The following is a 15,266-nucleotide window of genomic DNA, read 5'->3' as shown; positions in this document are numbered from 1 at the left end:
TCGATGCTGTCTTACTTGATGTTCTTAATATGAACAAAATGCCCCAGAAAAAATAATATACAATTGAATAAAACATGTGTCTGTAGTAACAATTGGCTATAAGGAGTTTACAAAATAGATATTTTAATATTTTATATTAAGAAAATGAAATAGGATAAATAAAAATAATATGTTTATTACGTGTGTGTGTGTGTGTGTGTGTGTGTGTGTGTGTGCGCGCGCGTGCGTTTGAGATGCAGAGTCAGCAGAGTCAGCTTTATTGTCTGTACCTCGTCCTCCTATTAATGACCCAGTCCTCTCAGTGTCAGGTAAGGTGAACATGGTCAAAAACGAGGTAGTAAAAAACGAATTAGGTTTTTGATTGTCTAATTTTTTTTCTTGTGTTGTATAGTTATATGTTTCATATAATATTATTCTCCCTTTTATGTAAACAAGTACATCTTTCTATATTTTTGTTCTTGTTTTTGTAGGCTTTGTACTCATCTTTAGACATTTTAACTATGCAATGTGCTAAGTATCTTTTTTAAAGTATACAGGGCATTTTTATTGGGTTACATTTTATCTGTAAAAATTGTAGGGGGCCCAGAAATTGTTTTCCATAGGGCCCAGAATTTCTGGCGGCACCCCTGGTTCCAGTCCCTGCATTGTAAGTTAGGCACTTGGAGTGAAGGAAAGTGTTGCTGACTTCGTTCAGACGCAGCATTAACATGATGGATTTACTGCATCATCATCAGTAGAAGATTTTAGAAGGCAGGCAGAAAATGATTGAAAATGGTTTGTTGTAGCTTGATGGCTAGAATTAAAAGAGTGCATGTAAAGGGATAAGCAAGTTGACATTGTAATTAAGGTAACTCATATTTATACTGTATATAGTTTATATTTTGCTGTTATTGTTATTTATCAGAACTTAACTGAATATTTTTTGTCCAGTCTTGCTCAGTTATATTTATGAAGCTTACCACATCTATTAATACTATTTTGTTTTGTTTTTGTTATTGTGTTTTCGTCCAAAAGACTTTAAGTTTTATATCTTAAGTTTATATTTTTATACATTTTATTTATCAGAACTTTAATATATTTTAATGCTCCTCTGTTCTGTTGTAACAATAAAATAAAACAAGTTTATTTTTAAACTGCATTATCATTTTATATTAGAGAGGCTGAGGGATCATGAATAACTACAAATAAGGGAAATCTGTTTTTTACGTGTTTCTGTATATATATATAATATAATATATATCGGCCGATATATCGGAATATCGGATTTTTAAATCACCAAATATTTGTATCGTTATCGGCCTTAAAAATCCTTTATCGGTCGGGCTCTACTAACCACTATATAAGTCAGATGGCTGGGTGCCATTACCTCAGAATCTCTTCTCTTTCACTTTGTTTTCTGCTTTTGGAATTCTTCACATTGAAGCAGATATTATAACAACACACAAAAAATGTCAATATCTTCATGAATCAAAAGAAAAGGAGTTTAACACTAAGTCAGACACTGTATATGCATCCCCCAAAGCAACATATCGTTGTGTTTGCATGATTTTGTACAGACTGAGTGATACAGTGTTCTTTTTAAATGCCAGATAACATTACTGGTACAAGTGTAGACATGTTTCCCTTTCAGTCAGTACACTACGAGTTACATCAGTTACTGACGAAATGGGGGTTTCACTTAGAAGCCAATCGCCTTTGAGAGCTACAAAACGAGCCCATGGCATGAAAATCGCCCCACCGCGTGGGTATAAAGGGGCGTTGCATTGCAGTCTCGCATTATTTTTCTGCTTCAAAGTCGAGTATCACTTGCCTGAGCTTTTATATCTCTTCAAGACGAGCTTCTCTCCAGTGTGTTGGTGTGAAGGGGCGTTCCAGCGAGTTCCACTCAGATTCCTGTCAGATCTGTGCAGTGATCAGCACAGTGTGTGTGTTCTCCCTGGGCGCTTCAGCATCTCTGCAGAGTACAAACTCCTCTCTGCGGGAACATGACCATTGCAGTGCTGCGATCAAGACTCAATGATCTCCGTAAAGGAGGGAGAGTCCCCTCTACCACACCCCAATCTATCTCCTCCGCGAGAGGGGATACTTTGGCTGGTGGTCAGGGTGATCTGAGGGTGACTGTGTGGGCCAACCCGACGAACATTCCTCGGGCCACACCCCCTTCTACCACACTGCAACCCATGGTGTTGCCAGATGATGGCGCTGGTGTTTCCCAGGCTGGGCCCAGCGTGTCATTTGGCGCGCCGACGGAAAACGCCATGTTGCTCACCGCATCACATGGTGGGCTGGATTCCTCCGGAGACGAGGATTCGGCTGTGCTGCCTCCTTCGGGAGCTCCTGCATTGCCTGAGTCCGATCCGGAGCTCACGGCCATGCTTTCCCTGGCAGCCGAGAGCCTTGGGCTTGTGTGGAACCCTCCGCCATGTCCCGAGCGTTCGAGGCTGGACGACTGGTACCTGGGGGCGGCCCGTGCCAAAGGCGCCCGCAAACCCCCAGTGCCCTTATTCCCGGAAGTGCATGAAGAGGTATCGAAATCGTGGAGGTCTCCCCTGACCTTTCGCGATTGCTCGGCATCTACCTCCGCCTTCACTGCTCTCGATGGCGGCACAGAGAAAAGGTACACTGGGGTCCCCCCGGTTGACCGCTCTATCGCGATGCAGCTTTGCCCACAGAGTGCTTCAACCGGGCGCGGTGACCCTAAGCACCCGTCCAAAGCCTGTAGGTTTACGTCTACTCTGGTAGTGAAGACCTATAGAGCTGCGGGACAAGCCGTGTCCACCCTGCATGCTATGGCCATCCTTCAGGTCTACCAGGCAAAGGTGGTCAGAGACATGCACGAGGGCAATGCTGACCCCGTGCTTATGCAAGAGCTGCGCGCAGCCACCGACCTCGCTCTACGAGCGACGAAGGTGACTGCGCGTTCTCTGGGTCAGGTGATGTCCACTTTGGTGGTCCAGGAGCACCACCTATGGCTCAACCTGGCTTATATGCAAGAATCTGAGCGGACCAGGTTCCTCAATTCTCCCATTTCCCAGGCTGGGCTATTCGGCGGGGCGGTCGAGGACTTTGCCCAACAGTTCTCGGCCGCTCAGAAGCAGACTGAGGCGATAAAACACATTCTGCCCCGGCGGCCAGCTGCTGCCTCCACCCAGCCGCCGGAACAGAACCTTCAGCCTGCTCCCCACCGAGGCCGCCCTCCTGCGGCCCCCACCCCTCCCACTCGGCCCAACCAGCAGCCTTCACCCGGGGCAAAGCACGGAGGACGTCGCAGGAAGGTAGTCCCCAACTGAGATCACCTCTGAGCTGCACGTCTCAGGACCACCGCTTGGACTGCCGTTTAGCAGGCTGGGGGGCTGGGGTGGGCAGCTCGGAGGTGATCTCAGTTCTTCCCCAGGAGATGGTAGTAGGGCCACTCCTTCCCCCGGTGGAGAATCCTCGGTTTTCCCCTTCCGCCGCTGGCCTTACGGTCGGCGGCACCCTATACATGGTTAAAGAAAGAACTGACACATTCATCTCCGAGCCCCAAGAGGGCGCCCACCTCGGGACGCTCCCACGTCTCCCATGTCTGGACAGGTCATTCTGCCTCGCTGCCCCATCGTGGGTACACCTGTGGTTTGCATGACCCCGCTGGTTCAGCCCTTGCAATCTGTAGAGTTGAAGTTCCTTTCAATGAAAGTGGCGCTCTTGATTGCCCCGGCTTCCATCAAGAGGGTAGGGGACCTGCAGGCATTTTTGGTTGACGAAGCGTGCCTGTAACTCGGGCCGGCTAACTCCCATGTGATCCTGAGACCCCGGCCTGGATATGTGCCCAAGGTTCCCACCACTCCTTTCAGGGATCAGGTGGTGAACCTGCAAGCGCTGCCTGTGGAGGAGGCAGACCCAGCCTTGGCACTGCTCTGTCCAGTACGCGCCCTCCGTGCTTACATAGACCGGACGCAGTGTTTCAGGACCTCAGACCAGCTCTTTGTCTGTTACGGAGGGCAGCAGAAAGGGAAGGCTCTCTCCAAGCAGAGGTTGTCTCACTGGATAGTGGACGCCATTGTCCTGGCATACCAGGTTCAAGGCATGCCGTGCCCCCTTGGGGTAAGAGCACACTCCACTAGGAGTGTTGCCTCCTCTTGGGCTTTAGTGCATGGCGCCTCGCTGACAGACATTTGTAGAGCTGCAGGCTGGGCGACACCTAACACATTCGCAAGATTCTATAATCTCAGAGTGGGGCCTGTCCTCTCGTGTACTCGCCCCAAATGGCCAGTAACTGGACAGGCTCAGGTGTCATCGCTTGCTGCGCCATTCCACTCCTCGGACTGGATGCGTCCGCATCTCCACTCAGGTGAGCTTCTCAGTAGGCCCTGAGTTCCTCCAGCACTGTTGATGCCCGGTTGGTCAGCCCTCGTGTTCTGGCTAGGTGCCTCCATGTGCATGGTTCCCCCTTTGGGCTACCCCCACATGTGTATTTCCACGGTAAGTCTCCTCGAGCAAATGTCTTCCCTTGGCAAGACACCTTGCCACCCTGGGGTTGAAATATTCAACCTGCGGCTGGACACCCCAGTGTCTTCCGTATGAAGTCCCTATGGGGGTCATACGTGTATTCTTAAGTCCTCCCTTCGGGCAGGCATTGTGTTGCATTTCTCCACATGGGATATGCTTCCTAGTGTACCTTGTTATTGTGTTGAGCCCAGTCCCTCGTTCGTGCTCAGACTTACGTCATGGACCTCGGGTCAGCGCAGGCTGCGCTGGAAGACAGCCGTCGTGGCGAGATTGAATTGGGACCCCCATTTCGTCAGTAACTGACTTAACTCGTAGTGTACTGACTGAAAGGGAACGTCTCAGTTACGTATGTATGTTACGTCCCCATGCTACTACCGCTGTACCGCTGGAACGGCCAGGCGCTCATGCCTCTGCTCTTCAGCAGGTAAACATAATGTGAGACTGCAATGCAACACCCTTTATACCCACGTGGTGGGGCAGCGTTGCACTATGCAAATTCTGCAGACCCATGGCATTTTCATGCCATTGGCTCGTTTTGTAGATCTCAAAGGCGATTAGGCTTCTAAGCGAAAACCCCATTTCGTCAGTAACTGACGTAACTCGTAGTGTACTGACTGAAAGGGAACGAGGGTTACATACGTAACCGAGACGTTCTTCTGTCTATAATATTTGTATCACTTGTGGGCATTTAACCTGCACAAAAATCACTTTATAAATCCCAGTCACCACCCCGTCTCCTCCCCAACATCACCATATATGGAGCTCACAACGCCTAATTTTACTATGCATAACCTCATCTGCATATCATTTCCATGTACATTCCTGTCAAAGGTTCAACACATTAAAAAATATTAGATACGGACTATAAATGCCATTGGTGCCTTACACAGTACATCGCTGAAAATCATCCAATATCCTTTTTATGTTTTAGAATAAATATATCAAAATATCCATAAAAATTAAAGTGTATGAATTACTTCTCAGATAAAGTTTTCTTTTAGAATAGAGCTGATTCATTACTTTCGACGTGCCAGATAGTATTTTAAATTCAAAATATTTAGTTCATTTTAAACAATTCAAATCAAATCAAATCAAATGCATGCAGTTTTGCTGGTAATGTGAACATTTATTTTAGGATGTTTAGGCTATTTTTGATTGTCCTACTTGTGATGCGAAAAATGGAGCAGGAGGGTCATGCTATCCTTTTGGAATTAAGAATTCAGTTTTGGCATAATTGGCATCTTTAGATTCTGATCTGAGAGACCTGACAGACACTCACTCTTAGAGTTAATATTGATGGTCTACCTTTAATACTGCAACAACAATGTAAGTTTGTGGCCCAGTTTGGGTAGGATAGAGGAAATCACAAATTCAGATGTTTTTACGATTGTCTTGTACTCAGGTGTGACAACCATCAAATGTGCAAGAGTATCGAAATTAATTGATTCAAGATGTTAAAGCTGTTGTACAGGAGGGGGTACTCAGTATAATGATGTGCATTTCACAGTTGCTGCTCCTGATGCATTCATATGTGATGCTCCAACACGGGCGTTCCTCAAACACTGGGGATTACGCAAGTGAGCGCTGCACTCAGAAGGTGAATAGAGAATGTCTTTTCCTGAGGGTTCTGATGAGCTGATCAGACATTGTAAGAATGGATTTCACCTGGAAATGAACTCACAAGATCTAAGGTGCAATAAGACAATAAAACTCCACTCATCTGAATAGGAGATCTACAAGAGAAAACAGGACACCACCTGTTTCAACCTTATCTCCTCTCCCTGCTGAGGCCTGACCTTTTTCACCCTCTCTTTCTCAGGGCTTAGACAATCATGCAAATCTCAGACCCTGCAGGTCTTTTCTTGAGGGTCAATAAAAAATACTGTTGGTGCGAATGGTAAAGAGGTTTCAGTCCCACATCAGTAGAGCAGGTTCAAATAAAGAAAACAATGCTTGTTCTCCTGGTGTGGGAGATGCTCATTGATAAACATTTGCTGTCATCCCCCCAAAATAGGTGTGACCATTTGGGCACGAGAAAAGTTCCACCAAAAGCTGCATAAATATTTGGGTGCTGAATGTTTATTGTTCTTTTGTTCTGGGTGAGTATTTAAGGGGAATTGACAAACCGCTCAAGGAAGCATCTGTAATCAGAACTTCCCACACTGTTGCGGTGTGTCTCTACTGCCAGGTATGACTCTTTGAAACTATTTTGATACTATTTTGATACTATTAATTGGTAATTATGAATTGTCTTCTATGCTGATCAGTTGTGTATGTTGGATTTTTAAATTCCTTTATTTGATATTTTGCCTGGCTAAATAAACATTAATTTTGATTTATCTTGTATTCTTCTGAAATCATTATTTTATTCTTGTCCATGCGGGGTTTGTAGGAGTTACCGCAGATCTCTCTGTCAGGGCAGGTCATACTGGGAACTCCATAGCGGGAGCATTGAGCCATGCATGAGGGAAAACCTGATTTCTGACCTGCCACTGTTATTATAAGTTGCAGTTTCCGTGACTATCACTAAAATTACATGTTTTATTATGAGTGTACATGTGTGACTCACTTAGAGGTAAGATAGTTCACCCTGCAATCCTCTGTAATATCAGAACTGATTAATCTGTGACCGTTAGAGCAAGCGAATATCCGGACGCTTAGCCTATTTGCGACTCCGTGTCCCATGGAGGATATTAATATTTGAAAATAAGTGATACTAAGAAAATCAATGATCTAAATTAAATCGCAACTAATCTTAAAATCAGATGATAAACTCTAAACGTAAAACATTTTATGGAGTCACATGAAATTGGAGTCAGATTAACTTATATATATATGGAGTCAGATTTGAGGAAATGGATCTTCACATTTTAATGAATTAAAGTGATTTTTACAGAAGCGCCAGAAAAGACATACACGCAGAAGTCCTTCGACCAGCTGCTGGATTTCGTCATTGAGCCAGTGGGTGGACTTTACAAGTGGTGACCACGCCCTCCGTGATCTCCCAGTCTCAGGAGAGTGACGTCTTTTGGCGCGACAATTCAGATCCAAACTGAGTGAGATGAGGTTTGAGGTTCTTCTTCTCTGTCTACAGCTGTCCTGGTAAGTTCATTTTGTTTCCTTTTAGAAAGTGTTGAGGGAAATCCTAGACGCACCCAATATAGACACATTTGTAGAACGAGTCGGAAAACTCATCATAGACCGGAGACCGTAGAAATCCGGTGGTGTTTAAGATATTAGAAAACAACATGGCTTATCAGGGAAATGGTAGCTCCAGCGTAGATCAGAAGGTAATGGACGCTCACGCAATACAAATTAAAGATCTCCTCGTTCGCTTGATTAACAAGGGATTAGATTTTGAGTGGAACAATGATCAAATTTTAGCTTGGTACAATACTGAGGGCCGAAGATTGGAAACTAAAGGTCCTTTTAAGAAAACTCTAGTCGCGATCGTCTATCTACTACGTCGAAATGATTTGAAAACTATTGCGGAAAACGAACGTGTGATAGCGAGCATCAAAGAGCTAGAATCGCAGCGATCAGACGAGCTGAAAAAACTCAAAGCACAGGTCGAAGCATCTGTGTATGATAAACAAGCTTGGGCAAGACAGGGCGACGCGATGGAAACACAAATGAAAAAGCTTGAAAAGAAGCGTCGACTAGATAAAAAGTACACGTCCGCGCTCGAGGATTGTTGTAAATCAGCAGGATTTCCTGTATCTGCGGTAAGAGTCGCTGCGATAAATAGTAAACTTGGTAGTGAGATAAATAGTGATAGCGATGAAGATGATGTAGCAGCTCTCTCATTCAGTATGCAAGGACAGCTGGATCTGAAAGAGTGTGAACTTTCTTCAGCGCCCGCTAATGAGCAAAGCATGCCCGACGAGCCAAAACAACGTAGTCCTGTAATAACTCGAATTAAATCAGGCACGGTTCTCCGAAAACCCGTGAAAATTGCTGTGCTTAAGACAATGACTAACGCTGATAATGAAGTCACTACAATTAGCCGTCCGTTAACGTGCGAAGAATGCACCAAACACAAAGATGTTGTGGGAATGATGCCACGAAAAGGCCCTTTCCAACCCTACTGGGACAACTTAATGTTGCAAGCATCGGTGTACAGATTAGAGGTCAGAGATGTTTGGCAAGTAGCACTCCTCACTATTCCAGACGATCTAAAACCAAAAATGCCCCGCGAATTAAGAAATGGCGAAATTGTAATCAAACAAGAAGATGAGGGAGACGATGAAGTATATGAAAGATTGAGGGAGGTTTTATTAGAGCTTAGGGGACCAACACATGCTGAGTGGAATAGGATTTTAGAAATAAAACAAGCCAACAAAGAACCGTTTGAAATTTATGCTGAGCGCTTATGGGTAACATATAAAGAGCATTCGGGATTAGAGGATGCACAGCGTGATCAGGAAGTGTTACTACAACTCCTGAAAAATAACGCTGGACCCCATATTCAGCAGGCATTAATTCACGGAGCCGATCCACCAGAGAATACCTACCGGTCATTGGCGGATTGGGCTTCCAAAATAGAAGCCAGACTAAAACAACACAAAACTCGTTTCGTTGCAACGACACAATGGTTAGCAGAAGGAAAGGGTGTTAAAAGTCTTAGCTCTCAACCTCGAGTAATACCTCGGTGTAAGTATTGCAAGAAAATCAATCACACCATTCAGGATTGTCTCAAATTGAAGCGAATAACGTCACAAGACAATCAAATCTTGCACTCTAAAAGTGACAGTGAAATTCTCAGGCGGTTAGGGAATTTGATTGCAGAGAAAAGTACTTCAGAAAACGGCTTAAACCAAACTGAAGAACAGCCCTTGAACCAAGTAAGGCCGTATAACACGTTACAGGCAGAGCTCGCTGCCCTGCTAACAAAACATAGCAAACCCCAATAGGGGTACGTGGCCTCCGTTGCTATAGGAAGCGTTATCACAAGCGGTAATCGAATCAAAATACGAGCTAATCTTGGAGGCCGGTTAGTTAACATTCTCATTGATTCTGGAGCCGCCTGCTCTTGCACAAACATTCCGTTACCCCTAAGCACGAGAACAATTCAAATTAAAGGTATAGGCGATACTTTGATGACGGCAACGCAAACAATACCAGTTAAACTCGATCTAGGTATGGTAGTGCTAACAGAACAATTCTGGTATTTACCAGATAATAGTGAAGGAACTGTGCTGGGAATGGACATTATGAGAAAACACGGCTTTGTGATTCATTGTTTTGAAAAGCAAATTGAACTACAAACGAATAAAACTACAAAGAAATGCTTGCCTAAAGGCATTGCAAACGTTATGTCCATATCCAGCACAGATCCAATTCAACTTCTCATCAGCAAACACAGCAATGTTTGGGCTGATCATGAACACGACTGCGGCCTTGTTGACTTTGAGGTTTGCATCGAAGGAGAGCCCCCTCCTCCACAAAAGCAATACCGCATTAAGCCAGAGGCGGAAGTCGCTGTTCATGAGATAGTGCAACAGCTTGAGGCGAGAGGAATAGTTAGGCGATGCAGTTCAACTACAAATTCTCCGTGCCTTCCTGTGCCAAAACCTAACGGTAAATGGCGTTTGTGCATCGATTATCAGCGTCTTAACAAAGTTTTACCTAAAGCGACACCAATAGTGGCAAATCCAGCTACCATCTTATCACAAGTTTCAACCAATGCTTCGTGGTTCACAGTGCTTGATATCAAAAATGGTTTCTGGTCTCTTAAAGTTAAACGACAAGACCAATGGAAGTTAGCATTTACTGTCAATCAAATGCAGTATACATGGGAACGAATGCCACAAGGCCTTCACAACAGCCCAGCCATTTTTCACAGAGCTGTGGCAGATGTGCTCAGCCCCTTACTAGGGAATGGCAAGGTCGTTCACTATGTAGACGACATTCTGATAGCAACAGAAGGGCCACTTGAGAACCACTTGCAGCTGGTTGACGAAGTGTTACAGATGTTAGGCGACGCAGGCTTTAAAATGAACAAAGAAAAAGCCCAGATTGCACTAAAAGAGGTACACTATTTAGGATACATTCTAACGCAAAGCCACAGAGCTTTGACAGACGATAGGAAGAAATGCATTGCCGAACTGCCTCGACCTCATACTTTAAACTCGCTGCAAAAAGTATTAGGAACCGCAAACTACTTGCGAGAATTTATCCCTGATTTTGCAAACACCGCGGCACCGTTGTACTCACTTCTAAAAGGCAAAATAAAACCAAGCGAGGTCCTTGAATGGACTGACGAACACGAACAAGCTTTTACTGATTTAAAACAGCGTTTGTGCTCAGCGCCTGCCCTGGGGTTGCCCAATGTTTCAAAAGTTTTCCACATTCAAGTAGACGCGCATGAAAGCACGCTAAGCGGAGTCTTAGCTCAAGAATATGGGGGAAAACTGCGTCCAATCGCTTATTATAGCCGGAAAAAATCTCTGGTCGAGCAAGGATTCGACGCATGTACACAGCATGTGCTAGCGGTGCATTGGATGCTAAAAACAACAGAACCCATTGTAGGTTTTCAGCCTGTTGTTGTACACACAATGCACACGCCGGTACGAATGCTGTTACAGGGCCGAATAAAGGGAGTTTCTTCCCAAAGATTAGCGAGATGGCTAGCAGACATTCAAGCCCGTGAAATTACCATTAAGAACACACGAATTTTGCCACATCTGCTCGGGGATGTTGAGGGAAGTCCACACACATGTCAGCCTGTAAAAGAGGCACAAAGCCTTGTACATGACCAGCCATTACCAGGCCAAGCCCCTGTGTACATAGATGGTTCGCGATTCTGTCAAAATGGTCATTTTTATGCTGGATGTGCAGTGTGGGCTCCCCATCTTCCTGAAACAGATGCGAGGCAACAATTGTTGTTTAAATTACCATCTAACATATCCGCACAGGAAGCCGAGCTCATTGCATTGCTAGAAGCAATTAAAGCATACCCTGAACCGTTGTGCGTGTATACAGACAGTCGGTATGCGTTTGGTGTTGTAACTGATTTTATGGCTCAGTGGCAGTTGCGAAAATTCCTAACTTCTGCCGGAACGCCTATAAAACATTTTAACACCATAACGTCAATATGGCAAGAAATACAAGCGCGAGAAGCTCCCATTTCCGTTGTGAAAGTGCGCGCACACATCAACAAAAATCCGGATGTGCATGAGGAAAACAATAATGTTGTTGACCAATTGGCTAAGCTGGCTGCTGTGAAAGGTGATCAGTGGCAAAGAGAAACACCCGCTGCTTCTGTATCAAGTGCTGTCCAAGTCACACCAATTGACCTCAAACAGTATCAACAAGATCTGTGGGTCTCTGATGGAGAACTTGTACCTCACTTGAAACATGATCAGATGGTAAAAGTACTCGAAGGCATAGTAATCCGAGATGAAAAATTTGTCGTTCCAGAAGCCCTCCAAAAACCAATAATCAAATTGTATCATGATTATGCGCATGTATCGGCGAAAAAAACAACACAGTTGATACAAAATCAGTTTTGGTGGCCAGGAATGACAGCTGACATTGAAAGATGGTGCAGCACCTGCATGGTGTGTGCCACAATCAACCAGGGAAAGCAAGGCCGAACAAACCTGCGTAGGCCAGAACCACCGAAAGGGCCCTGGGAGTCCTTGCAATTAGATTTCATTGGTCCGCTATCCAGTACCAAAGGGGGGTATCGGTATTGCCTCGTGATAATTGATAAATTCTCAAAATGGGTTGAAGCAATTCCCACTCGTAATAACACGGCAAATACTGTGGCACGTGTGATGGCGAACCAAATCATCCCTCTTTGGGGAGCACCAATTCAAATTGAATCTGATCAGGGAACTCATTTTACTGGACAAGTGATGAAAAACATGTGCAAAATGCTGAACATCAAGCAACGATTCCACGTGGCCTATCGTCCACAAAGTTCGGGGTTTGTTGAACGTGTTAACCGCACAATAAAAGAAAATATTGCAAAGCAAATAGCACAACACCAAAACAGGTGGATTGATGCTTTACCCACAGTTCTGACTGTACTGCGAGCAACCCCATCAAAAGCTACAGGCGTTAGCCCATATGAGCTTATGACTGGAAGGGTGATGAAGTTGCCCATTGATCCAGAAATTTCCCCAGCAGACCTGGGGCCTCTCATGCTTTCAACTCAGCAGACTGTGTTGATGAAATTGCAAGAAAGATTGAAGGTGCTGTACGCACAGGCTGGACTGAAACAACAACAGTCAGACCTGTCAAATGATGCACACTTTAATCCAATCTCTGAAACAAAATTTTCAGAAGGGGATGTGGTGATGGTACGCGTCTTTGTGAAACAAAACGCATTTTCCCCTAGATGGCACGGGCCCTATGAAATTAAAGCTGTTTGCAATAGCTGCGTGGCCGTGACTATCAGAGGAAAATTAAGATGGTACCACATGTCCCAGTGTAAACCATTCAAAGGTTCAGTGAATTAATTATGATCTTCTTCCTTCTCAGGACAATCACTGCACTTCCATGGAGGCCGGACGCCCGGGAAATATCCGGACCAGCCTGCATCGAATTAGGACAACGCATCACACTCACACACACCTTAGGATGTGAGAGATGGGTATGGAAATACTTTAAGGGGCCATTCACATCTTACACTCCAATTACATACAAAGAAGTAGTCACATGGCCCCCCGGATTAGCACCGGAACCAAATTGCATCACAAAAATCTGCTGTAACGCGGGTTCTACCCATCTCCCATACCAAAACCTCACTAGCTACGCACAAGCACCGAAAATGCACCATAACCAGACAACCTGGGATCAATTTAAAGAATACCCAGATTCAAAAGTTGGCGGGATGGATGTATTTTATACGACAAACAATTATGGCACAGATCCCAGAAAATGTTATTCCATTACTGATCTAGAACCAACAAGATATAGGTGCACACACAGAACAACACATAATGATACACATTTGAAGTTTACTGAACTTCTTTTTGATCTAATCAAGACACCAAGTAACATTGTAAAAACTTTTGTTTGGACCGGTCGGAAAGAAGGAACATATTGTGTGGGAAAATGTGAGGCAAATATGGACAATTTTACAAGCCCTCACAATTGTTCATGGACTTTAAACTATTGCTTTAATTTGACTACCTGTGGATACAGGAAACCCACACAGTGTCCAAAATTACATCCCACTCCTCCTGGTGGTCTGATCAAAGGAAATGTAAATAAGACTTTGCTTCATGATGTAAATCTTGTAATAACACATGTGACGTATAATATCTCTAATATTTTGTCTGCTTATGTAGAACACTGTAAAGTTGATGACAAAACATACACATGGCTACAGTCACGCATCGATGATTTAGTTTCTGATTACAAAACCAGACTTGCAGTCCAAATTCCACCTGCTCGCACTAAACGAGATCTTTTTGGAAATATAGCAGGCCTTTTTGGTTCAGTCAATTCTATATCCAACACTTACAAAATAACAGGTCAATCTCAATTTTCAACATGGTTGGCAAATCAGGTGGCCACTGGTTTTCAACACATCACTAATAGCAATGAGAATATTATCAAAGCTGTCCGATCTGAAGCGCAGGCGCTTCTGACGATCAGCCAGACAATTTTCAATCAGACCCGTACCATCGAGCATGACTTAGCCTGTAGGTTGTATGCACAAGATTTATTTACTGCAGCAAGACAAGAGATTTTAGATCTTCGTCTCCATAAGACACCTAGACATGTTTTAAATGATCTTATTGAAATTTTAGATTTGCATAGATGGCTTGCATCAGAGAAAATGAAAAATATTAAGTACTCTGAATTATTATCAACACTAATGATGTATACTGGTACTGAATGTATTGGATGTATTGGGTTCTTTGCCACTTTCCCTTTAATTCACCCAGATCAGGTTTACCTAGATTCCACTACCATACGCTCTATTGGCGTTGTAGTGAAAGATCAAATTATTAAATGGGACCATCTTACGGGGTATATGACTTTGAAAGGCACTGAAACTTTGTTTACCACTCGCACCTGTTGTCATGAAACATCAAGTTACATTATTTGCACTTGCAACACTTTGCAGCCTTTTTCTCCTAAAGACTCTAAGCTTGTTAATGTCCAGTCATTGCATGGTCATTCTGATGCTGTTCAAGTGTCTCACACACAGTGGTGCGTCGTTAGTGAGATGAATTCCTTCACCTACGGAGGTCTGACCTGCCCTGCGAACCACACTTTCTGTTTAGAAGTGAAAGAGGACTTTTCAATGGGTCAGATAAACATCCTGGGAAGGGTACCAATGGACGCAAACGTTTCCCCTTGGTGGGAGGACACTTTTTATGAACAAAGCACACAAGGTTTGGTCAACACAATGGACTTGGTACAAAAATTGCTTTCACAGACGGAATATCATCTCAACCAAGCACAAGTAGAGGCCAATCTGGCAAAAAAGACTGCAGAGATCCTGTCCAGTTCCTCTACCCGCTCTGCGCGGGAGGCCTACACCTGGTGGGACTGGATGTTTCGTGGATGTGCCATCGCCAGTGTGCTCATCTTCATATTCACCCTCTGCCAGTGCTGTTACTTCAGATGTCTTCTTCGAGCGATGCGCACTTCAACCAACGTGGCCATCGCACTCAGCCCATTACAGGTGCCAGCCCTACGGAAAGTGCAGCTGTAAACAAACGTTCAAGAAATCCCTGAAAAGTGGCCCCTCGGGGACTGCTCTGAATCTGCCCCAAAGGGCCAAGGGCGGTCTGTAAGAATGGATTTCACCT

General features: G+C 44.5%; 1 protein-coding gene across 1 annotated transcript; it reads left to right on the top strand.

Moving 5' to 3' along the window:
• Window positions 1-13,567: 13,567 nt before the first annotated feature.
• LOC307126341 (uncharacterized protein) lies at window positions 13,568-15,169 on the top strand (the record flags this gene model as incomplete). The annotated part of the gene is made up of 1 exon (XM_079816804.1): window positions 13,568-15,169. One exon carries the CDS (start codon window positions 13,568-13,570, stop codon window positions 15,167-15,169), a length of 1,602 nt encoding a protein of 533 aa, XP_079672930.1.
• Between the last annotated feature and the right edge of the window lie 97 nt (window positions 15,170-15,266).

The sequence above is a fragment of the Gobio gobio genome (assembly GCF_949357685.1).
Source record: "Gobio gobio genome assembly, chromosome: 5".
In the NCBI taxonomy this organism is placed as follows: domain Eukaryota; kingdom Metazoa; phylum Chordata; class Actinopteri; order Cypriniformes; family Gobionidae; genus Gobio; species Gobio gobio.
Note: the sequence above shows the minus strand (reverse complement) of the source record. Positions and strands in the feature narration are given on the sequence as shown.